At 41.1% G+C, this 23,482-nt stretch overlaps 1 protein-coding gene across 1 annotated transcript in view; it reads left to right on the top strand.

Annotated features, from left to right (window-relative positions):
* Positions 1-20,543, top strand: part of DNAI3 (dynein axonemal intermediate chain 3) — a 105,763-nt gene extending 85,220 nt beyond the window's left edge. Inside the window, exon 23 of the mRNA XM_070367760.1 lies at positions 20,444-20,543. Coding sequence (XP_070223861.1) covers positions 20,444-20,500 — 57 coding nt within the window. The 3' untranslated portion in view covers positions 20,501-20,543. The remainder of the gene's footprint in view (positions 1-20,443) is intronic.
* The last annotated feature ends 2,939 nt before the right edge of the window (positions 20,544-23,482 follow it).

Raw genomic sequence — 23,482 nt, 5'->3', positions numbered from 1 at the left:
CTAGCGAGTTATAGTTCAGGGGGTCACAAAGAGTTGGACATAACTGAGCGACTGAGCACACCAGGGTTAAGACTCCATAGTTCCACTGCAAGGGGCACGGGTTTGATAACTGGTCAAGGAACTAAGATTCCCACATGCCGAGTGCCCTCCCCCTGCAAAAAAAAGTGGTTCAACATCATGGCAAAGTGACCAGCGTGGGAGGTGGGTTAAGGGGAAAATAGCTGGAGGTGAGACTGGAGCTGAGACTTGGAGCCAGATGGTGAAGGCTCCCTTAAACTAAGCAAAGAAAGTTGGATTAGAGTTTTCAAATAATGGGGAATTAATGGAAGGGCTAAGCAGGAAGGTGACGTGGTCAGCTTTATATTCAGGAAGATAAGGAACAGGTTAGAGTGGGAGAGCCTTGAGGCAGGAAATCCTAACAGAAGACAGTTATAATAGTTCAGGGTAAAAGATTAGGACACCCTGTCCCAAAGCTTAAAATAAAAATGAAAGGCTGATTGGATGGGATAGGGAAGACAAAGGATGATGCCAAGGTTTATAAGTTAAATTGCTAGAGGAAGTAAAACTCAAAGTTATTTACCAAAAGTCAGGTAAGTAGTAGCACATGTCTGAGTGCCTTTGGCCAGATGACTTACTGCTGTGAAACATTCTCCTTCTGTGGAGTAACATTTTATAACAGCAGATGAACACCTGCATATAAGTGATGGTGTCCAGCACATGTTAGTGTCATTACTGGAATGTCTCAGGGACTCAACTTTGTGCCTGAATTTTTTTTCTTTCATTTTTTTTTTTATAATCCACACTCATGTCTTAGCTGAACCTATCCAGTCTCATAGCTTTACATACAACCTCCATACCTGGCTGGGACTTTTCCCATAAAATCGAGCTGTATATTCACTTGAGTACTTAATGTCTCTGCTGCTGCTGCTGCTAAGTCACTTCAGTTGTGTCCGACTCTGTGTGACCCCATAGACGGCAGCCCACCAGGCTCCCCTGTCCCTGGGATTCTCCAGGCAAGAACACTGGAGTGGGTTGCCATTTCCTTCTCCAACGCATGAAAGTGAAAAGTGACAGTGAAATCGCTCTTAGCCACCCCATGGACTGCAGCCTACCAGGCTCCTCTGTCCATGGGATTTTCCAGGCAAGAGTACTGGAGTGGGGTGACTTAATGTCTCTACTTAGGTGTATAATGTGTGCATGCTCAGTTGCTCAGTCATGTTCGACTCTTGGTGACTCCACAGACTGTAACCCAGCAGGCTCCTCTGTTCTTGGGATTTTCCAGGTAAGAATACAGGTGTGGGTTGCTATTTCCTCCTCCAGGGGATCTTCTCGACCCACGTCTCCTGCATTGCAGGCAGATTGCCATTGAGCCACTGAGGAAGGCTGGGAGTACAGTAGGCATCTCATATTTAAACATGTCCCAAATTGAGTCCCTGAATTTCTCTCCAAAATCCATGCTTCCTTCCCACTGTCCTCTAGTCACCTTGCTTCTAGTTGCTTGGGCAAAAGTCTTGATGTCATCCTTCATTTCTCTCTTTCTCTCACAATTCATGGCCAATCTATGAGCAAATTCTTTTGACCACACTTCAAAATACACCCAGAACCTGGTCACACCTCTCCTTCCCCACTGTTCCCACCATGGTCCAAGCCACCTTCATCACTGGTGGAATTGTCATATTGATCTCCTAACAGTCCTCTCTTCAGTCTCAACAGCAGGCAGGGGGTGGTTTTAAGTGGAAGCCAGTGGCTGTCATTCTTGTGTTCAGAGCTCCTCCTCAGCTTCCCAGCTAACTCAGGGTAGGAGCCAAAGGCTTTCCTGGACCTGCAAGTGCTCATGTGGTCAGACTTTCTGTTGTCAGCTGGGTTTTATCTCTCCTCCTCCTCCCCTCATCATCCCACCATCATGGCAGCCTCCTTCCACCCAACATGCCAGGCTTGGTCCTGACCCAGGTATTTGTACTCAATAGTCTGTGCTTTCTGTAGTGATTTTCCCTGTTTTATTTTCATATGCTCTCTCAAAGGGAAAAAAATATTTTGAGTACTTGCTATGTACCAGGCTCTACATTAAAAAAATATTTTTTTAATTGAAGTATATAGTTGAAAGGGGCTTCCCAGGAGGCTCAGTGGTAAAAAATCTGCCTGTCAATACAGGAGATGTGAGTTTGATCCCTAGGTCAGGAAGGTCTCTTGGAGAAAGAAATGACCATCTACTCCAGTATTCTTGCCTCAGAAATTCCATGGACAGAGGAGCCGGGCAGATTATATATCCATGGGGTTGGAAAAGAGTCTGACATAACTTAATGACTAAACGACAAATATAGTTGAATAGAACATTCAGGGTAAGTCTTACTGGGAAGGCAACATTGGATCAAGGATCTGAAGAAGGTGAAGGGTTTTGCCCTGCCGTCTTCTAGACTGTGTTTCCTAACCCAGCCCCCTCTTCAACCCCGGATGACTTTTGCTTTAGCTTTCTGTGGTCAACTCTTAGTACAAAAGAAGAAGGTGGGACTACAGAGAAAACAGGAGTGTCGTGGTTACATGACAAAATCCATTACCTGGAGCTGGCACATTGTTGTCTCAAACAAAAGTGGGGTTTTCTTACCACAGAAGATACTGAAGAAGTGTCTCCCTTAGGGTTATCAAGTAAAGAGCTTAGCATGGTCAGGCATACAGCAAGCAGTAAATGTTTTGCTACTATTTTATCTAATTTTTAAATACAATATGATTGTAATATTCATGCTATTGATAAACATGGGGTTCATCTTGCCTATGAAAGCAGTTATTATCAGTTCAGTGTGAAATTTTTATTGTGTGTTTATAACCTCAGTTTTTCCAGATCTCATCATCTCACCAGCCTAAGGCCTCCAATGGAGTCACATAAACAGCTATAGCCCACTTTTCATGGGATCCTGTCCCACCTACTTATCAGGTATTTCATCCTTCTGCGAAGCCCCTTCAGGCTTCTGTAGTCCCTGGGAAGAAGGTGGAGTCGTATGTTTAAAAACAAGCCCACAGCCACCAGGCCCTCAAAGGTTCCCTTCTCCAAGTATGCTAGAGATGCTAATGGCCTGTGACAGCGGGGAACATGCTGGGTCAATGCCTATTGTTAGTTCAGGTTACTGACCTATGTGTTAGTTCAGGTCCAGCAAGAAGTGAACACCAAGGCAAGACTAGGTGTGCAAGAGATTTACTGGGAGGCTGAGCAGGAGACGCGAGGGAGAGCCTTCAGAACTTGATGAAGGTCTGGTACCCATGGAAGAGGAGAGGGAAGGAAAGAGGATGCATGGGGTGAGTCTCAGACCACCCAGCATGCTCTCTTCCCTTTGCCTCTGAGACTTTGGAATTTGCGCAGACTCACTGTGCCGCCTCCTTCGTTTTTGGGATGCGTTCTCTCCAAGACTCCTCAACTTCTCCAGCAAATGCTTTTTTTCTCTGGCTCAGACTCTCCACATAGCAGACAAGGTCAGACCTGCTGAATCCTATCAGAGAATACATTTGGGGCTCAGTTCCCAGGCTGGGAACTCTGACTGAAGGTGTAGAAATATTGAGTGTCAATGAAAATGGAGTTCCCTGCTGTGGCTCCTTCCAGTTCTTAGGGCTCCAGCCCTTTCCCCTACTGCCCCTCCTTCCCCACTGTGGACCAACCCAGTCTTCTTTTTCTGCACTTAGATCTTTCGATCTAGTGTACAGTGTAGTGAAAAGAAATGGGGTCTTGAAATCCTAGCAAAATTGAGTCCTAAACTCAGTTTTATCATCCAGCTGTTCTGTCCCCCAAGAGGGGGTTACATCATCTGTAAAACTGGGCTAATAACCATGCCTACCTCCTACAAAGACCATGTAATCTGACACATAGTTAGTGATTAATGAATGCTGCCTCTTTTTCTTGCTTGGTCTCAGGTGTATACACTCATGTGCCAGAGAAGCCATAGTGTTTTCTCTTTGTCCTAGGTAATACTCTCTGATTTTAACATTTTTGTTATTAATTATAATGAAAATGTCTCTCACTCTCAAGCATGGCTTAAGTGGGGGCTCTGCATGCCTAGTTTAATATTAGCCTTTGATCATATTAGTAAGAGATCAGACATATTGGATGTAGTATTTAAAGTTTGAAAGTAGCTTGTTTTTTTGCAAAACTTAAAATGCTTATGACTACTCTGAAAATTAATCATTTGAATAAGGATTGATTTATTAGATTAAATTTAATTATCATTCAGCTGTACTAACTGCTTTTTTCCCACCAAGAAATGTTGCATAATTAAGCCAGTGTATTTTCAGGCCCTCAGATAAACATACAGTCTGGGTGCGCTTCGCATGAGAAGGCCGTTGGCTCCAGCAGACCATGGCCCAGGCCCACTTCCGCAGCCTCAGTGGTAATCCACCACTGTAAATAATTAACACTCTCTGTGCCCTGCATCCAAAGCCTGCATGGGGTAGGCTCTCTCCACCTGGTTGCTAAGCTGCCATTGCCAGGTCAGATACTATGTGACTGAACAAGGCCCTTGCAACGGAAATTGAATATCTCAGTGAAGGGCAAATTAAACCCTGTGTGATGAATTCACTCCTTCCACAGCTGCTGAGCTGTTTGAGGGTCACAGGCTCATGTAAAACCACTTCACACCATCAGAGTAGAACCCCAAACATCAAAGAAACCAGCCATGGAAGTATATGGAGACAATAAGGATTTTAAAAAATTGTGTAATTGCTTCCAAATGCTTCCTTGTTCACAAATACGACATTAAAAACATATGCAGCGTGGGTGGTAAATAATGCAGGTTGTGTTTTTCTGCAACAATGCCAGCGTTCCAAGGGGCAAAAAATAGGGTTTCTCTGTCACCTGTACATGTGATATTCTAAACTGTTTTTAATCTTTTATTAAAGAGGGGAAGGAAAGAAGATGTGAAAGAGATTTCATATTATTCCTTGTCAACTAAGATACATTTCCAGTCCTTTTGTGAAATCATATTTTTAAGAAAAACAATTATCTTTTAAAAACCACTCTGAAAAAGAAAACTCTAAATCAAATCTAATATATGGCAAGTGCCCACTTTATGTCAGCCTGAATAAAGAAGCTAAATTAGCCTTTGAGACTGACAATAATTTTTCAGTTTTCATGAAGTTTCTTGACTGTATGGATCTAAATACAACAAATTAAGAAAACAGAATAAACTCAGTTATCCAGAACCCTAACAACCCTTAACTAGAACTTCAGTGCGTTCTAGTTCTGCAGTGAACACTTTTGACAACAAAAGACCAAAAAAGTCTTGTTATTAGGGATTTATAATTAGAGGTTTATTAGGGACCAATTTCAAGGTCCATTCGAATATCAGTAGGATACAGCCTGCAGGTTGTCTCTCTAGGACTGAACAATAATCTCTGATTGTCATTAGGTATAGAGACAGCTGTGTAGAGTTTAAGCTCAGCCACACTCAAGCTTTGTAATATTGGGCAAATAATCTTTCTGTTCCTCCATTTCTTCATCTATTAAATGAAGATGATAATACCCATTGCACAGAATGATCATGAAGATTATAGTCAGATAAAACATATGAAAGTTCCTTATAAAATTTAAGTGCTTTAAACATGAGTATGTAGAATAATAATAATAATAGATGGTGAACTATTTGGGGATTCTAAAGTGATTTTTGAATCATCAAAACAAGTTTACTTATGCTTACTATAGTGTGTTTTATTGCATTATAACTCCTTACAGTGTTTAATTAACATTCAACTAGCCAAGATATTCCATTCTGTTACCTCACTGGATGTAAACAATTTATCTATGTTAGTAGCCAATTAATTAGGTTTAACAGTCCACTGACTCAATGGACATGAGTTTGAGAAAACTCCAGGAGATAGTGAAGGACAGGGAAGCCTGGAGTGCTGCAGTTCATGGGGTCACATAGAGTCAGACATCACTTAGCGACTGAACAACAGCAATTAAAGGGGTCTGAAAGTCTGAAACTTAGGAAAAGGAGGAAAATTAGACTTTATCTTGGGAAAGAGATAATAGGTCAGAAGACATTAATAGGTCTTCTTGTTTAATAGGTCAGAAGACGTTTCGTACGTTCCTCTCACCCCCATCCACGTCAACCGTATCTGGAATCCATCACTTCCTGACTTAAAATATTTCAATGGTTGGCACTCACCAGCTTCAGGACAGGGTCTAAATTTTTTGCCTGCTTATGACACAGCCCTGCTTATTTTTTAAGCCCATCTCTCACAGATCTGCCTTCCTATCTTCCCCTCCAGACATTGCCGTCTACGCTGTTCTCCACCTGTGCTGTGTTCTCTCTGATGTCTGCCTCCTGGAGAACACTATTCCCTTTCCATGGATTAAAAACCACCAAAGGGCTTCCCTGGTGGTCCAGTGGCCAAGGCTCTGCACTCTCAATGCAGGGGGCCTGGGTTTGATCCCTGGTCAGGTAACTGGATCCCGCATGCTGCAACTAAGAGTTCACAGGCTGCCACTAAAGATCCCACAGCTGCAACGAGGATGAAAGATCCCATGTGCTGCAACTGAGACTAACACTGCTAAATTTAAAAAAAAAAAAAAAAACCAAGAATGCAAAAATGCTCTAAAATGAATCACTACCTAATGCAGCACAATAGTGAGTATCTGCATGCGTGTGGCCCACCAGCCTCCTCTGTCCATGGGATTCTCCAGGCAAGGATACTGGAGTGGGTTGCCATGCCCTCCTCCAGGGGATCTTCCTGACCCAAGGATAGAACCTGTGTCTCCTGCATTGCAGGCAGATTCTTTACCACTGAGTTACTGGGGAACCCACAATAGTATCTACATACCTTTTAAAGATAGTAGTTCACGTGTGGTCTTCCTATAGGAAAATGAGTAGTGCTCATAAGAACTTGTTTAGAGACTAAAAGGGAATTGACAATGTGCTGTTAATAGTTTTCAGTCACAAAGAGGAATATCTGGATCAGAGTCAGGGCTTTGGAGTTAGAATTCTGAACCACTTACAAGCTTTAGCGCTTCCCTGGTGGCTCAGAGGTTAAAGTGTCTGCCTCCAATGAGGGAGACCAGGATTCAGTCCCTGGGTCGGGAAGATCCCCTGGAGAAGGAAGTGGCAACCCACTCCAGTACTCTTGCCTGGAGAATGCCATGAATGGAGGAGCCCGGTAGGTTACAATCCACGGGATCGAAAAGAGTCGGACACGACTGAGTGACTTCACTTTCACTTTCACTTTACAAGCTTTAGAGATTTAACCATGACAAGCTTCTGCTGTGGTTGAATGAATTCTCAAAAATGGCCACAGCAATATATCTGGTCTCACAAGCTCTTCAAAACCCTTGCCACACCCCCTCAAAAGATAGACTCTATTTCCCCTTCGCTTGAAATTGGTTGGGGCTCTGTGGTTGCCTCAAAGAACAGAATGTAGCAGAAATGGCACTGTGTGACTTTTTTTTCAGAGAAAATTGAAGGTGTCCCCTCTTTCTCCTGCATTGCAGGAGGAATTTTTACGGGTTGAGCCATCAGGGAAGCTCACAGATCAATACAACAGAATAGAGAACTCGGATATTCATACACACAAATATGTACAACTGATTTCTTACAAAGATGCAAAAGCAGTTCAATGAAGGAATGATAGCTTTTTTCAACAAATTCTGTTCAACAGTTAACATCCATAAAGAAAAATATAAAACTCAATCTAAACCTCACATAGTATATACTGTTTTCATTTTTTTAATGTATTTATTTTTTTATTGAAGGATAATTGCTTAACAGAATTTTGTTTTCTGTCAAACCTCAACATGAATCAGCCATAGGTATACATATATCCCCTCCCTTTTGAACCTCCCTCCCCATTCTACCCATCTAGGTTGATACAGAGCCCCTGTTTGAGTTTCCTGAGCCATACAGCAAATTCCTGTTGGCTATTTACTCTATATAGGGTAATGTAAGTTTCCCTGTTACTCTTTCCATACATCTCCCTTCTCCTCCCCTCTCCCCATCTCCACAAATCTATTCTCTATGTCTGTTTCTCCATTGCTGCCCTGTAAATAAATTCTTCAGTACCTTTTTTCTAGATTCCATATATATGTGCTAGAAGATGATATTTATCTTTCTCTTTCTGACTTATTTCACTCTGTATAATAGGTTCTAGGTTCATCCACCTCATCAGGACTGACTCAAATGTGTTCCTTTTTATGACAGAGTAATATTCCATTGTGTATATGTACCACAACTTCTTTATCCATTCATTTGCCGATGAACATTTAGGTTGCTTCCAGGTTCTAGCTATTGTAAATAGTGCTGCAGTGAACAATGGGATACATGTGTCTTTTTCAAATTTGTTTTCCTCAGGGAATATGCCTAGGAGTGGGATTGCTGGGTCATATAGTGGTTTTATTCCTAGTCTTTTAGGGAATCTCTATATGTCTTCCATAGTGGCTGTATCAATTTACATTCCCACCAACAGTGCAAAAGCGTTTCCTTTTCTCCACACCCTCTCCAGCATTTATTCTTTGTAGACTTTTTGATGATGGCCATTCAGTGTTCTTGCCTGGAGAATCCCAGGGACGGCAGAGCCTGGTAGGCTGCTGTCTATGGAGTCACACGGAGTCGGACACGACTGAAGCGACTTAGCAGCAGCAGCAGCATTCTGACCAGTGTGAGGTGATATCTCATTGTGGTTTCGATTTGCATGTCTCTAATAATGAGCGATGTTGAGCATCTTTTCATGTGTTTGTTAGCCATCTGTATGTCTTCTTTGGAGAAACGTCTGTTTAGGTCTTTTCCCCACTTCTTAATTGGGTTGTTTGTTTTTCTGGCATTGAGTTGTATGAGCTGCTTGTATATTTTGGAAATTAATCCATTGTCAGTTTCATTTGTATTATTTTCTCCCATTCTGAGGGTTATCTTTTCACCTTGCTTATAGTTTCCTTTGCTATGTAAAAGCTTTTAAGTTTAATCAGGTCCCATTTGTTTACTTTTGTTTTTATTTCTGTTACTCTAGGAGGTGGGTCATAGAGGATCTTGCTTTGATTTATGTCATCAAGTGTTCTGCCTATGTTTTCCTCTAAGAGTTTTATAGCTTCTGGTCTTAACAGTTAGGCCTTTAATCCATTTTGAGTTTATCTTTGTGTATGGTGTTAGGAAGTGTTCTAATTTCATTCTTCTACATGTAGCTGTCCCGTTTTCCCAGCACCATTTATTGAAGAGGCTGTCTTTGCCCCATTCTTGCCTCCTTTGTCAAAAATAAGGTACCCATAGGTGCATGGGTTTATTTCTGGGCTTTCTGTCTTGTCCCATTGGTCTATATATCTGTTTTTGTGCCAGTGCCATACTATCTTGATGACTGTAGGTTTGTAGTGTAATGTGAATTCAGGAAGGTTGATTCCTTGGCTCCATTTTTTCCTTTTAAGATTACTTGGCTATTTACGGTCTTTTGTGTTTCCATATGAATTGTGAAATGTTTTGTTCTAGTTCTATGAAAAATGCCATTGGTAATTTGATAGGGATTGTATTGAATCTGTAGATCGTGTTTGGTAGTATAGTCATTTTCACAGTATTGAGTCTTCCTACCCAGGAACATGGAACATCTCTCCATCTGTTTATGTCGTCTTTGATTTCTTTCTGCAATGTCTTATAATTTTCTGCACACAGTTCTTTTGTTTCCTTAGGTAAGTCTATTCCTAGATATTTAATTCTTTATGTTGCAATAGTGAATGGGATTGATTCTTTAATTTCTCTTTCTGATTTTTCATTGTTAGTATATAGAAATGCAAGTGATTTCTGTGTATTGATTATGCATCCTGCAACTTTGCTAAATTCACTGATTAGCTCTAGTAATTTTCTGATACTATCTTTAGGGTTTTCTATGTACAGTATCATGTCATCTGCAAACAGTGAGAGCTTTACTTCTTTTTCTGATCTGGATTCCTTTTGTTTCTTTTTCTTCTCTGATTGCTGTAGCTAGGAATTCCAGAACTATGTTGAATAATAGTGGTGAAAGTGGACACCCTTGTCTTGTTCCTGATCTTAGGGGAATGCTTTCAGTTTTCCACCATTGAGAATGTTTGCTGTAGGCTTATCATACTATGTTGAGGAAGGTTCCTTCTATGCCCATTTTTTGAAGAGTTTTAATCATAAATGGGTGCTGAATTTTGTCAAAGGCTTTTTTGCATCTATTGAGATTATCATATGGTTTTTATCTTTCAATTTGTGAATATGGTGTATCACATTGATTGATTTGCATATATTGAAGAATCCTTGCATCCCTGGAATAAACCCAACTTGATCATGGTGTATGAGTTTTTTGATGTGTTGCTGAATTCTGTTTGCTAAAATTTTGTTGAGGATTTTTGCATCTATGTTCATCAGTGATATTGTCCTATAGTTTTCTTTTTTTGTGTTGTCTTTGGTTTTGGTATCAGGATGATGATGACCTCGTAGAATGAGTTTGGAAGTGTTCCTTCCTCTGCAATTTTTTGAAAGAGTTTTAGAAGGATAGGCATTAGCTCTTCTCTAAATGTTTGATAGAATTCTCCTATGAAGCCATCTGGTCCTGGGCTTTTGTTTTTTGGGGTATTTTTGATCACGGCTTCCATTTCCTGGTTCAGTCTTGGAAGATTGAGCTTTTCTCAGAATCTGTCCATTTCTCCCAGGTTATCCATTTTATTGCCACATAGTTGTTCATAATAGTCTCTTACCATCCTTTGCATTTCTGCATTGTCTGTTGTTCAGTTCAGTTCAGTTCAGTTCAGTGTCTGTTGTAATCTCTTCTTTTTCATTTCTAATTTTGTTGATTTGATTCTTCTCTCTTTTTTTTCTTGATGAGTTGGGCTAAAGGTTTGTCAGTTTTGTTTATCTTCTCAAAGAACCAGCTTTTAGTTTTATTAATCTTTACTATTGTTTCTTTCATTTCTTTTTAATTTATTTCTGCTTGGATATTTATGATTTCTTTCCTTCTACCAATTTTGGGCGTGTTTTTTTTTTTTCTTTTTCCAGTTGTTTTAGGTGTAAAGTTAGGTTGTCTATTTGATGTTGTTCTTGCTTCTTGAGGTAGGATTGTATTGCTATAAACTTCCCTCTTAGAACTGCTTTTGCTGCATCCTATAGGTTTTGAGTTGTCGTGTTTTTATTGTCATTTGTTTCTAAAACTTTTTGATTTTCCTTTTGATTTCTTCAGTAACCTGTTGGTTATTTGGAAATGTGTTGTTTAATCTCCAAGTGTTTGTGTTTCTTACAGTTTTTTCTTGTAATTGATATCTAGTCTCATAGTATTGTGGTCAGAGAAGATTTCAATTTTCTTAAATTTACTGAGGTTTGGTTTGTAACCCAAGATGTGGTCTATCCTGGAGAATGTTCCATGTGCACTAGAGAAGAAGCTGTATTCTTCTGCATTTGGATGGAATGTCTTGAAGATATCAATGAGATCCATCTCATCTAATGTATCATTTAAGACTTGTGTTTCCTATTAATTTTCTGTTTCAATGATCTGTCCATTGGTGTGAGTGGGGTGTTAAAGTCTTCTACTGTTATTGTATTACTGTCAATTTCTCCCTTTATGTCTGTTAGTGTTTATTTTATCTATTGTGGTGCTCCTATGTTGGGTGCATAGATATTTAAAATTGTTATGACTTCCTCTTGGATTGATCCCTTGATCATTATCACATTGGATATATCATTTTTAAATTAATTAATTTTTAATTTGTTAAAATACATATAGCATAAAATGTATAATTTTAATCTATTTCTGCTTTATTGACTGTGCCAAAGCCATTGATTGTGTGGATCACAATAAACTGTGGAAAATTCTGAAAGAGATGAGAATACCAGACCACCTGACCTGCCTCTTGAGAAACGTATATGCAGGTCAGGAAGCAACAGTTAGAACTGGACATGGAACAACAGACTGGTTCCAAATAGGGAAAGGAGTATTTATATACAAGACTGTATATATCACCCTGCTTATTTAACTTATATGCAGAATACATCATGAGAAATGCTGGGCTTGATGAAGCAAAAGCTGGAATCAAGATTGCCGGGAGAGATATCAATAACCTCAGGTATGCAGATGACACCACACTTATGGCAGAAAGTGAAGAGGAACTAAAGAGCCTCTTGATGAAAGTGAAAGAAGAGAGTGAAAAAGTTGGCTTAAAACTCAACATTCAGAAAACTAAGATCATGGCATCTGGGCCCATCACTTCATGGAAAATAGATGGGGAAACAGTGGAAACAGTGACAGACTTTATTTTTTTGGACTCCAAATCACTGCAGATGGTGATTGCATGAAATTAAAAGATGCTTGCTCCTTGGAAGAAAAGTTATGACCAACCTAGACAGCACACTAAAAAGCAGAGACATTACTTTGCCAACAAAAGTCCCTCTAGTCAAAGCTGTGGATATGAGAGTTGGACTATAAAGAAAGCTGAGCGCTGAAGAATTGATGCTTTTGAACTGTGGTGTTGGAGAAGACTCTTGAGAGTCCCTTGGACTGCAAGGAGATCCAACCAGTCCATCCTAAAGGAAATCAGCCCTGAGTATTCACTGGAAGGACTGATGCTGAAGCTGAAACTCCAATACTTTGGCCACCTGATGCGAAGTACTGACTCATGTGGAAAAGACCCTAATGCTGGGAAGGACTGAAGGTGGGAGGAGAAGGGGATGACAGAGGATGAGATGGTTGGATGGCATCACCAACTCAATGGACATAAGTTTGAGTAAATTCTAGGAGTCAGTGATGAACAGGGAGGCCTTGCGTGCTGCAGTCCATGTGGTCCCAAAGAGGCGGACATGACTGTGCAACTGAAATGAACTGAAATGAGTAGAGTTTCCTGTGCTATAGAGTAGGTTCTCATTAGTTACCTATTTTATACATAACAGTGTGTAAATGTCAGTACCAGTCTCCCAATTTGTCCCTCCGCTATGCATCCCCAGAGGACTTCCCTGGTGGCTCAGATGGTAATGCGTCTGCCTACCATGTGGGAGTCTGGGTTCAATCCCTGGGTCGGGAGGATCTCCTGGAGAAGGAAATGGCAATCCACTCCAGTATTCTTGCCTGGAAAATCCCATGGACAGAAGAACCTGGTAGGCTACAGTCCATGGGGTCGCCAAGAATCAGACATGACTGAGCAATTTCACTCCCTCATTCACTAACTCATGCATCCCTATGCTCTTAAATTTTAAAAAGCCTCTCTGTGCTCAAGATTGTTCATACCAGTACTGCTTATAACAGTGGAGCATTAGAAATAACCTTCATATCCATCAGTGAGGACTGATTATGTAAATCATTCATGTGTGCATGCTCAGTTGCTTAGTCGTGTCCAATACTTTGCAACCCCATGGGCTGTAGCCTGCCAGGCTCCTCTGTTCATGAAATTTTCCAGGCAAGAATACTAGAGTGGGTTGCCATTTCCTACTCTGGGGATCTTCCCAGCCCAGGGATCAAACCTGTGTGTCCTGCATCTCCCACATTGGCAGTTGGATTCTTTAGCCCTGTGCCACCTGGGAAGCCCATGTACATCATTGAGAAGCTATAAGACGCAATACTATAAATTCACTAAAATGATGATGTATATAAACTGTAGAAAATTCTTCAAGAGATGGGAATACCAGACCACCTGACCTGCCTCTTGAGAAACCTATATTCAGGTCAGGAAGCAACAGTTAGAACTGGACATGGAGCAACAGACTGGTTCCAAATAGGAAAAGGAGTACGTCAAGGCTGTATACTGTCACCCTGCTTAGTTAACTTATATGCAGAGTACATCACGAGAAATGCTGGGCTGGAAGAAGCACAGGCTGGAATCAAGATTGCCAGGAGAAATATCAATAACCTCAGATATGCAGATGACACCACCCTTATGGTAGAAAGCGAAGAACTAAAGAGCCTCTTGATGAAAGTGAAAGTGGAGAGTGAAAAAGTTGGCTTAAAGCTCAACATTCAGAAAACGAAGATCATGGCATCCGGTCCCATTACTTCATGGGAAATAGATGGGGAAACAGTGGAAACAGTGTCAGACTTTATTTTTTGGGGCTCCAAAATCACTGCAGATGGTGACTGCAGCCATGAAATTAAAAGACGCTTACTCCTTGGAAGGAAAGTTATGACCAACCTAGATAGCATATTGAAAAGCAGAGACATTACTTTGCCAACAAAGGTCCGTCTAGTCAAGGCTATGGTTTTGCCTGTGGTCATGTATGGATGTTAGAGTTGGACTGTGAAGAAAGCTGAGCGCTGAAGAATTGGTGCTTTTGAACTGTGGTGTTAGAGAAGACTCTTGAGAGTCCGTTGGACTGCAAGGAGACCCAACCAGTCCATTCTGAAGGAGATCAGCCCTGGGATTTCTTTGGAAGGACTGATGCTAAAGCTGAAACTCCAGTACTTTGGCCACCTCATGCAAAGAGTTGACTCATTGGAAAAGACTCTGATTCTGGGAGCATTGGGGGCAGGAGGAGAAGGGGACGACAGAGGATGAGATGGCTGGATAGCATCACTGACTCGATGGACGTGAGTCTGAGTGAACTCTGGGAGTTGGTGATGGACAGGGAGGCCTGGTGTGCTGCAATTCATGGGGTCACAGAGTCGGACACGACTGAGCAACTGAACTGAACTGAACTTTATTTATTGACCATGAAAGACCTAGAATATGATATTGAGTTTAAAAAGCAAGTCCCATATGCAGTCCCATTTTGTAAGATTTCATACACAAAACTATATAAATATTAAATAGACTCTGAGATGTCTGAAAGGATAGTCACTGATATGTTACCAAACCACTTTTTGAATGTTTAGAGTTTTGATGACTTTTGCTTTCATCTTTGTATCTTTCATATTGTTTGAATTTTTAAAAACAAACTGTCTCATTTAAAAGAAATAAAGCCAAGTTTTTAAAATCTATTAGCTTTAAACAAATATATAAGAATAAAAGATATTAGAGAAATATTTCTGATGGCTTTGAGTACTTTATTTTGTAAGATCAAAATTCTTGCTCAAGTAAATGTGTCTTAGAAAGGAACAAAGACCTGCAAGCATTTGCAAAACCGTCTCCTAAACTTGGATATGCCCAGGCTGGGCTTCCCAGGTAGCACTGGAAAGCACACGCCTGTCAATGCAGGAGACATAAGAGATGAGGGTTCAGTCTCTGGGTTGGAAAGATCCCCTTGGGGAGGGCATGGCAACCTACTCCAGTGCTCTTGCCTGGAGAATCCCCTGGACACAGGAGCCTGGTGGGCTACAATCCAAAGGGTCACGAAGAGTCGGACATGACTGAAACAACTGAGCAAGCATGCACGCATGCCCAGGTTGCTCTATTCTTACTACCAACTAGTCCGAAGAACCCGCATCTAGAGCAGCGGTTCTCAGTCTGGCTTGCATGTCACAATGACCTGCGATGACTGTAGAAGATCAGATGCACAGCAAGGGTTAAGAATCACAGGTCAAAAGCAGTAGACATGGGAGAACAAGCAATTACAGGAGGGCATCTATTCTAGTTGCTTCTGAGCAAGCACCTTTTGAATTGAGGCCTGAAGATTTAGGCAGGTTTAAATTGAGGAGCTAAAGAGGGTTTCTCAAATTTAGCAGCTTAAAAAAAGTGAAAATTTGTTATTTTACAGGTCAGGATGATCCGCTGGAGAAGGAAATGGCAACCCAGTGTTCTTGCCTGGAAAATCCCATGGATAGAGGAGCCTGGAGGACTAGAGTCCATGGGGTAACAAAGAATCAGACATGACTTGGCAACTCAATAACAAAAAAAACAAGAGGCCAGAAGTCAGAACTGAGTCTTGTGGTCTAAAATCCAGGCAGGGCTGCTTCCTTCTGGATGCAGTGGAGATCCTGCTCCTCGTTCCTCTAGGGGGCTGCGGGCATCCCTCTTTCACAGCACGTCACTCATCTCCTCGCCCACCTTTGCTGTGCTGGGTGCTCAGTTGCTTCAGTTATGTCCAACTCTGTGTGACCCCATGGACCGCAGCACGTAAGACTCCTCTGTCCATGGGATTCCCCAAGTATGAACTGGAGTGGATTGCCATTTCCTTCTGCAGGGAATCTTCCTGACCCAGGGATCCAACCTGCATCTCTGGGTCTCCTGCATTGGCAGGTAGATTCTTTACTCCTGAGACACAGGGGACGCCCCACCTACCCTCACCGCCCTTCACTAATTATGCAGTCAAACCTCCCTTGACCTTTTATAAGGGCACTTGTGATTATATTTAGGGACCATCTGGATAATCTAAGAAAACCTCCTCATTCCAAATCCTTTTCAGGAGTGGAATAGGAGACAAGAGGTGAGTTAGCATTCTGCTTTAATGAAGATCGTGCTGTGTGCTAAGTTGCTTCAGTTGTGTCTGACTCTATAACGCCATGGACTGTACCCCACCAGGCTTCTCTGTCCATGGGATTCTCTAGGCATGAGTACTGTGGTGGGTTGCCATTTCCTTCTCCAGAGGCTCTTCCCAACCCAGGGATCGAACCTGCATCTTTTATGTCTTCTGTATTGGCAGGAAGACTCTTTACCACTAGTGCCACCTGGGAAGCCCTTAATGAAGATCACTACATGGCTAATCTCCTTGAATCTATTTTATTCATCACTTGAGATTTTTTTTGAAGCAAAGGGACATTCACTTGTAAGAGATCTGTATTACTTGAGTATTCTATAAGGGGCCTTTATGATTTGAAAGTGATTATATTTACTGCTGAAAACTGTAAATTAATGCCACACTACTAATAATGATAACTAACGTTTCATGAGCTCTTACTACAGCATCAGGTACTCTCCTAAATGCTTTAATATATTTTAATCCCATCAACAATTCTGAGAGGTAGTGGGTACCATCCCCATACTACAGTTAAGAAAACTGAGACAGAAAAATCATGTTAATAGCCCAAGAAATGTAGTGAGACACAAACCAAGACTGGCTTCAGAGTTCCTGCTCTCACAGGCAGTGTTACACTGTGAATCTTAGAATAATGTGCTACACGAGTCTCAGAGGTACAATACACAATTGCACATGTATACACTTAAGAGTGTTACTAAGGTATAATTTACATGAAATACACTGTATATATTTTATTCTTTTAAAGACTGATTTTTTAATATTTTGGCTGCACTGGATCTTCCATGCATTGTGGTGAGTGTGGGCTCAGTCACTGCAAATGTGTCCGACTCTTTGTGACCTTATGGACTGTAGCCCGTCAGGCTACTCTGTCCATGGGATTCTCCAGGCAAGAATACTGGAGTGGGTTGCCATATCCTCCTCCAGGGGATCTTCCCGACCCAGGGATCCAACCTACATCTTCTGAGGCCCATGCATTGCAGGCGGATTCTTTACTGCTGAGCCACCAGGAAGCCCCTAGTTTCGGTGAGTGGGCTACTCTTTGTTGCGGTGTACAGGCTTCTCATTGTGGTGGTCTCTCTCGTTGTGGAGCACAGGCTCTACGGCTTGTGGGCTACAGTAGTTGCTGCAACAAGCAAGCTCCAGAATACCAGCTCAGTAGTTGTGTTCCAAGAGCTTCAGTTGCTCCATAGCATGTGATATCTTCCCGGACCAAGGATCCAGCCCATGTCCCCTGAGTTTGTGGGCAGATTCTTATCCACTGTACCAGAAGGGAAGTCTTGTATATAATTTAAATATACAAATTTTTAGGTCTTGACATATGTATATGGGCATGTCAAGAAATAAACATATCCATCACCCCCAAATTTTCCTCATGCTGTTTTTCAATAGTTCCCTTAAGCATTTCCCCTCAATTCCCAATCACTGATTTGCTATTTCTATTACAATAGGTAAGCTTGTATTTTTCTAGAATGTTATATAAATAGAATCATATGATATGTTCTTATTTTTGTCTTAGTCTTTCGCTTTTGACATACATCCATGTTGAGGGTATAAATAGTTCATTACTTTTTATTGCTGAGATATATTCCATTATATGGATATATCACTATTTGATGAACACTTGAATTGGTTATTTCCTGTTTGGGCTCATAACAAACTAGTCTCCCATGATCATTCTTGTGCAAGCCTTTTAATGGACATAAGCTTTTATTTCTCTTTGATAAATATCCAGGAGTAGAATGGCTGGATCACATGGTGTGGGTATGTTTGACTTTCTACTGCTGCTGCTGCTAAGTCGCTTCAGTCGTGTCCGACTCTGTGCGACCCCATAGACGGCAGCCCACCAGGCTCTGCCATCCCTGGGATTCTCTAGGCAAGAAGACTGTAGTGGGTGGCCATTGCCTTCTCCATCGACTTTCTAAGATATTGCCAAATGTTTACAAACCATTTTACACTGCCACCAGCATGATGGCTGTTCTAGTTCCTCTACATTCTCACCAGTAGGGTCAGGCTATTTTTTGGGGTGAGGGGAGTGTTGCCCTGGGTCTTCATGGCTGCACATAGGCTTTCTCTAGTTACAGTGAGCGGGGCTCCTCTCTAGTTGCAATGTGAAGTCTTCTCATTGCAGTGGCTTCTCTTGTTGCAGAGCACAGGCTGTACTTGCCTGGGCCTCAGTAGTCGTGCCTCTTGGGCTCCAAAGGTCAGGCTTAGCAGCTGTGAAGGGCTTAGTTGCTCCACGACACGCGGAATCTTCTCAGACCAGGGATCAAACTCGTGTCCCCTGCATTGGCACGTGGATTCTTAACCAGTGGACCACCAGGGTCAGTCTTTTAAAATTAGCCATTCTAATTAGGATGTAGTAGTATCTTACTGTAGTTTTAATTTGCATTCCCCTAATGAGTCACTGTTGCACTTATTTTCTATCCACATATCTTCTTTCATGAAAATATGTGTTTGTTTACATATTTTACTCATTATTTTGGAGGTTTTGTTGTTTGTTTACTATTCAGATTTGTGAGTTTTCTGGATACGAGTCCTTTATCAGATATATACAAACATTTAGTCCCACTCTGGATTATCTTATTATTCTCTTAACAATGTTTTTCAAAGGGCAGAAGCTTTTAATTTTGATGAACTTCAGTTAAGCAATTTGTTTTTTTATGGATCACATTTTTGGTGACCTGAGAAATTTTTGCATAACCCAGGGTTTTTTTTTTTCTGGAAGTTTTGTACTTTTATGCTTTACATTTAGATCTATGATGCATTTCTAGTTAATTTTTGTATGGTATAAGATATTTAATGAAGGTTTTTCTCCAAATGAATATCCTATTGTTCCAGCAACATTTGTTGAAAAAAACTATTCTTTCTACCCTGGATTGCCTTTGTCAAAAATCAGTTGTCCATATACATATGAATCTTTTTCTGAACCCTCTATTATGTTTCATGGATGTTTTGTCTATCCTGGTGCCAATACCGTACTGTCTAAATTAGTATCACTTTATAAGTCACCTTAAAATCAGGTAGTATTGGTTCTCCAGTATTGTTTTGGCTAGCCTAGGCTTTTCATATGCAATTAATTTACACATGCAATTCTGGCTTTCATAAAATTTCCATTAAGTGATTTGCTAGAAGCTCAGCCCCTTTATGACTTGGGCCTTGTGTAAGTGCATGAAGAACAGAGCTGATGATAACTTAAGTACTGTTCCGCAGTGGCTAAGGATGTAAATAGATTTGGGAAGTGGAGATGGCTCATACAATGGCTTACAATCTCCCAGAAGTGAATGTGACCTTGCAGGGTAGCAGCAGCATCAAGGGAGCCCACAGTCAACAGAAAGAACCCAGAGAAACTCATAGAGTTCCCTTGATATTTTCTTTGCATATTCTTTAAAAGAGGCTTAATTTTAAAATAGATGCTCTCATTTTAAAATAAAGTACAGATAACCCTGCCATCAACACCATAGCATTTTAATCAGACGAGGGCACTGCACACTTTCCGGTGACACTGGAGGGTCAAACAGGTGAGTTTTCCCTGGAGGCAGAGGAGAAGGAGGCAGATTGTGCTGGGCATGGGAGGGGAGGGCAAGACTGGTTGGGCCCCTGAAGCTTGAGGCACCAGAGCTGGCACATGGCCTGAGAGGCTTGAGGAGAAAAGGACTGATCAAGAGAGGCGAGAATATGCCCAGTTTTGGTCACTGTGCAGATTAACCAGGGTGCCGAATGACAGTGATTTCCTAGCAATTACCTGGGAAACCTTGGTATATTGTTGTTGGCTGCCAACATGCCATTCAGCATTTCTATTTCCTGCTGCATTTGATGAAGGGTGCCCAAGTTCATCCTGTGACATTTGGTCACTAGAGGAGGAAGCAATAGGAGGTAATTGTTGGGCGATAACATCCTGTTCTTCTCCTGTTTGTATGAAAGGGAGGGAACTTCCCCCACCTCTCAAGGGAACAGGGCACAGGAGGAACGCTTCAGCTTCTCTCTGCCCCTAATTTACAGTTCAAGTCACAAGAAGACAGACTCATCTGAGTGGGATTGAGCAGGACATGAGCCTGCTTGGCTGGGTGCCTTCTCTGTTCCCTCACAACACAGCCAGCCTGTCGGTAGTAGGTAATATGCATATGTTTTTGTATCTCTGACAGCTTCCACCTCTGCCAGGAGAGGCTTGTTTTTTACCAACGCTGCCAGTGACTGGCTGAGGCGATCAGATCACAGGGATGTAGAAAGAAGCCCAGTTCACCGCAGACCAAAGTCACATTCTCTAGCTTACTAATACTAGAATATATATATATATATATGCGTGTGTGTGTATACATTAAAAATTTTAAAACGTTATTTTTAATGGTGTTGGGTCTTTGTTGCTCTGCGTGAGCTTTCTCTTGCTGAGGTGCAGTGGCTTCCCTTGTTGCAGAGCACAGTAGTTGTAGCGCATGGGCTCAGTTGCCCTGCAGCATATTAAATCTTCCCAGACCAGGGATTGAGCTTGTGATCCCTGCGTTGGCAGGCAGATACTTAACCACTGGACCACCAGGGAAGTCCTCCAGCTTACCTTACCTGCTATTTTTATCTCCATGTGTCTGGTTCCTATGCTGCTGCTGCTGCTAAGTCGCTTCAGTCGTGTCTGACTCCGTGCGACCCCATAGACGGCAGCCCACCAGGCTCCCCCGTCCCTGGGATTCTCCAGGCAAGAGTACTGGAGTGGGTTGCCATTTCCTTCTCCAACACATGAAAGAGAAAAGTTACAGTGAAGTCGCTCAGTCGTGTCGGACTCCTAGCGACCCCATGGACTGCAGCCTACCAGGCTCCTCCATCCATGTATTTTCCAGGCAAGAGTACTGGAGTGGGATGCCATTGCCTTCTCCAATAATAGGCTCTAATTTCAGGAGGGAAAGATGGGCGTGGTGTCGGTCTCCTACAACACATGCTAGCACAGACATAGTTGCGGAGAAGAGGGGCTGGCAGGAGAGGGCTAAAAGAGGAAACAAAATGAAAACTGTGGTTGTGGTCAGGGCCACAGCCCTGAGAAGACCCTAAAGTAGGAACCCCAGCTGCAAAGATTGACTTTGGTTCTGTTCCTGCCAGTGTGGGGCCTGCAGGGCCACTGGAGTTGGCAGCATGGGGCTCATGAATAATGGACCCCACCCAGGGCATATCTCAGACAGGCTGCTGACAGACCCTTCCTAGCGCTGCTAGGAAACCCTTTGGCTGTCTCCATCATCAAATGAGACTTGTGCAAATCTGGATGTGATGTTTTTGTCCCTCCCTGGTGTTATCTATGTGTCCAACTTTCAGTGCAGCTCTGACTTTGCTTGTGTCCCAGTATTTCTGGTAGGAAAATTGGAAAGAACAGGGACTGTCATTCAGTATTTCCCCAAGTGTGGTATGTATGCCAAGGTGTACATTATGAATCTGTTTTAGTGTGTTGAAAAAAAAAAATGAAGTTAACTTATTTATGACAAATGATCACTGGTTTTCCTTTTATGGTAACAATATGAAGTTTATAATAATAATAAATTTTAATTTTATTTTATAATAAAATTATAAAATAAATAATAAATTTAATAGAAAAATGTTTAGAGAAAATAAGAAAATAATATTACACATGGTACTTGAATATGGCAGAAATTGTAAAGGTTGTCTGTATGATAGGGGTCTGGGATAGCTAAAAGTAACATGGAAAGGAACACAAAATACCCAAAATATGCATTTTTCAGAGGATTTTCATAGCAATGGATTTTTCTAATAATGATAAAACCTAGGATTTATGGTGAATTCACATATGATTCTTAGAGGTTAATTATAGTCACACAAAATTTATCTCCAACTCAATTTTTGTGGTGTCCAAAATGACATATTGTGACATGTACTGGAAGTCTGCAACTTACTTTAAAATGTACCAAGAATTAAGGCAAAAAAGAGTGGATACATAGGTACATGATCAAGCAAATACAGCAAAATGCTTAAAAATGATAGAAGCTAGATGGTAAATATGTGAATGTTCACTATATGATATTCAGCTTTTCTTTATGCTTTAAAGTATTTATAATAAAATGTTGATGGATAGAGATATTAACTGGGCTTCTTTTATGTATAGATTGGTTGACTTTACAGGTGAGTTTTGAGATTATGTACAGATCAAACATAGACTCATAACCTAGGACAGACGGCACTTTATGCTCTGACAATTTTCATCTCCCAGGTTTAGACAAGTTGTTTTCACTAATCTAATGTTTCAGAGTTGCTCTTAGGTTAAAATGTGTACTTACACTGGCGGGAAGGGCGTGGGGTGGGGATGGAGGGGAGGAATGGGGTTTGGGAGTCAGTCAAGAAGAGACACAAATAGATCCATTTTCCTGAACAAAGGTCAGGAACAAGGGGTTCACTCACTGTTCAGTATCTGTGGCTGGGAAAAAATGCAAGCTGCAGGCTCATCACTTTGATGACTTTCCCATTTCTTAATTTAATATCCATTGTACTTGTCTAAAGCTGGAATTTTAAACTCTCCTTGGAAGAGTTTATTTTGAAGAGTAAAATTTCCAGTCAAAGAAGTATGTAGAATACTGAGGCCAATACCAAGTTTTCACTACATAATACATCCATTAAGCCAAAAAAGAAAGATTAACTCAACTGACTTAAAAGCATGCCAAAGGCCTTATCAAACAAATAAGGATTAAGTTAACCCAATTCAAGGGCAATATTTAGGTGTTTTTCTCACTTACTTAAAACAAACACTCGTTTGAGAAAAATGAAAACACTAAATGTAGTTCCTCACCCTAAAGTGGTCTCTGTTTTTCTAATTTTTTTTAAAAAAGGAATTGTTTATAGTGTTCATTTAACTTTATGAAAATATTTTCTAATAATTTGAAAAGTAAGGTTTTCCAGTTCTACTAAAAAGTGCACGAAAATTAACAGGATATTTTTCATCACAATTTCTGTAAAGAAATAAATGATTCATTTTAACAAAAGCTTTCTTAGAAATCTTTCTTTCTTATGGTGAGATGTACCTTTTCACACACATATCATTTAAATAATTGTTTCCACTGAACTCTGCAGCACAAAATTACCTAAAATTACCAACCCCCTTATTTTTTAAGTCAATAAATTTTACCAATGTCATTCTAGTTCCAAAAGAAACAAAAATCATTGAAAAAATAAAGGGAACATTATTTTCTTAACCACAA

The sequence above is a fragment of the Bos mutus genome, chromosome 3 (assembly GCF_027580195.1).
Source record: "Bos mutus isolate GX-2022 chromosome 3, NWIPB_WYAK_1.1, whole genome shotgun sequence".
Classification (NCBI taxonomy): Eukaryota; Metazoa; Chordata; class Mammalia; order Artiodactyla; family Bovidae; genus Bos; species Bos mutus.
The sequence above is the reverse complement of the archived record's forward strand: the minus strand, read 5'-3'. Positions and strand labels throughout refer to the sequence as shown.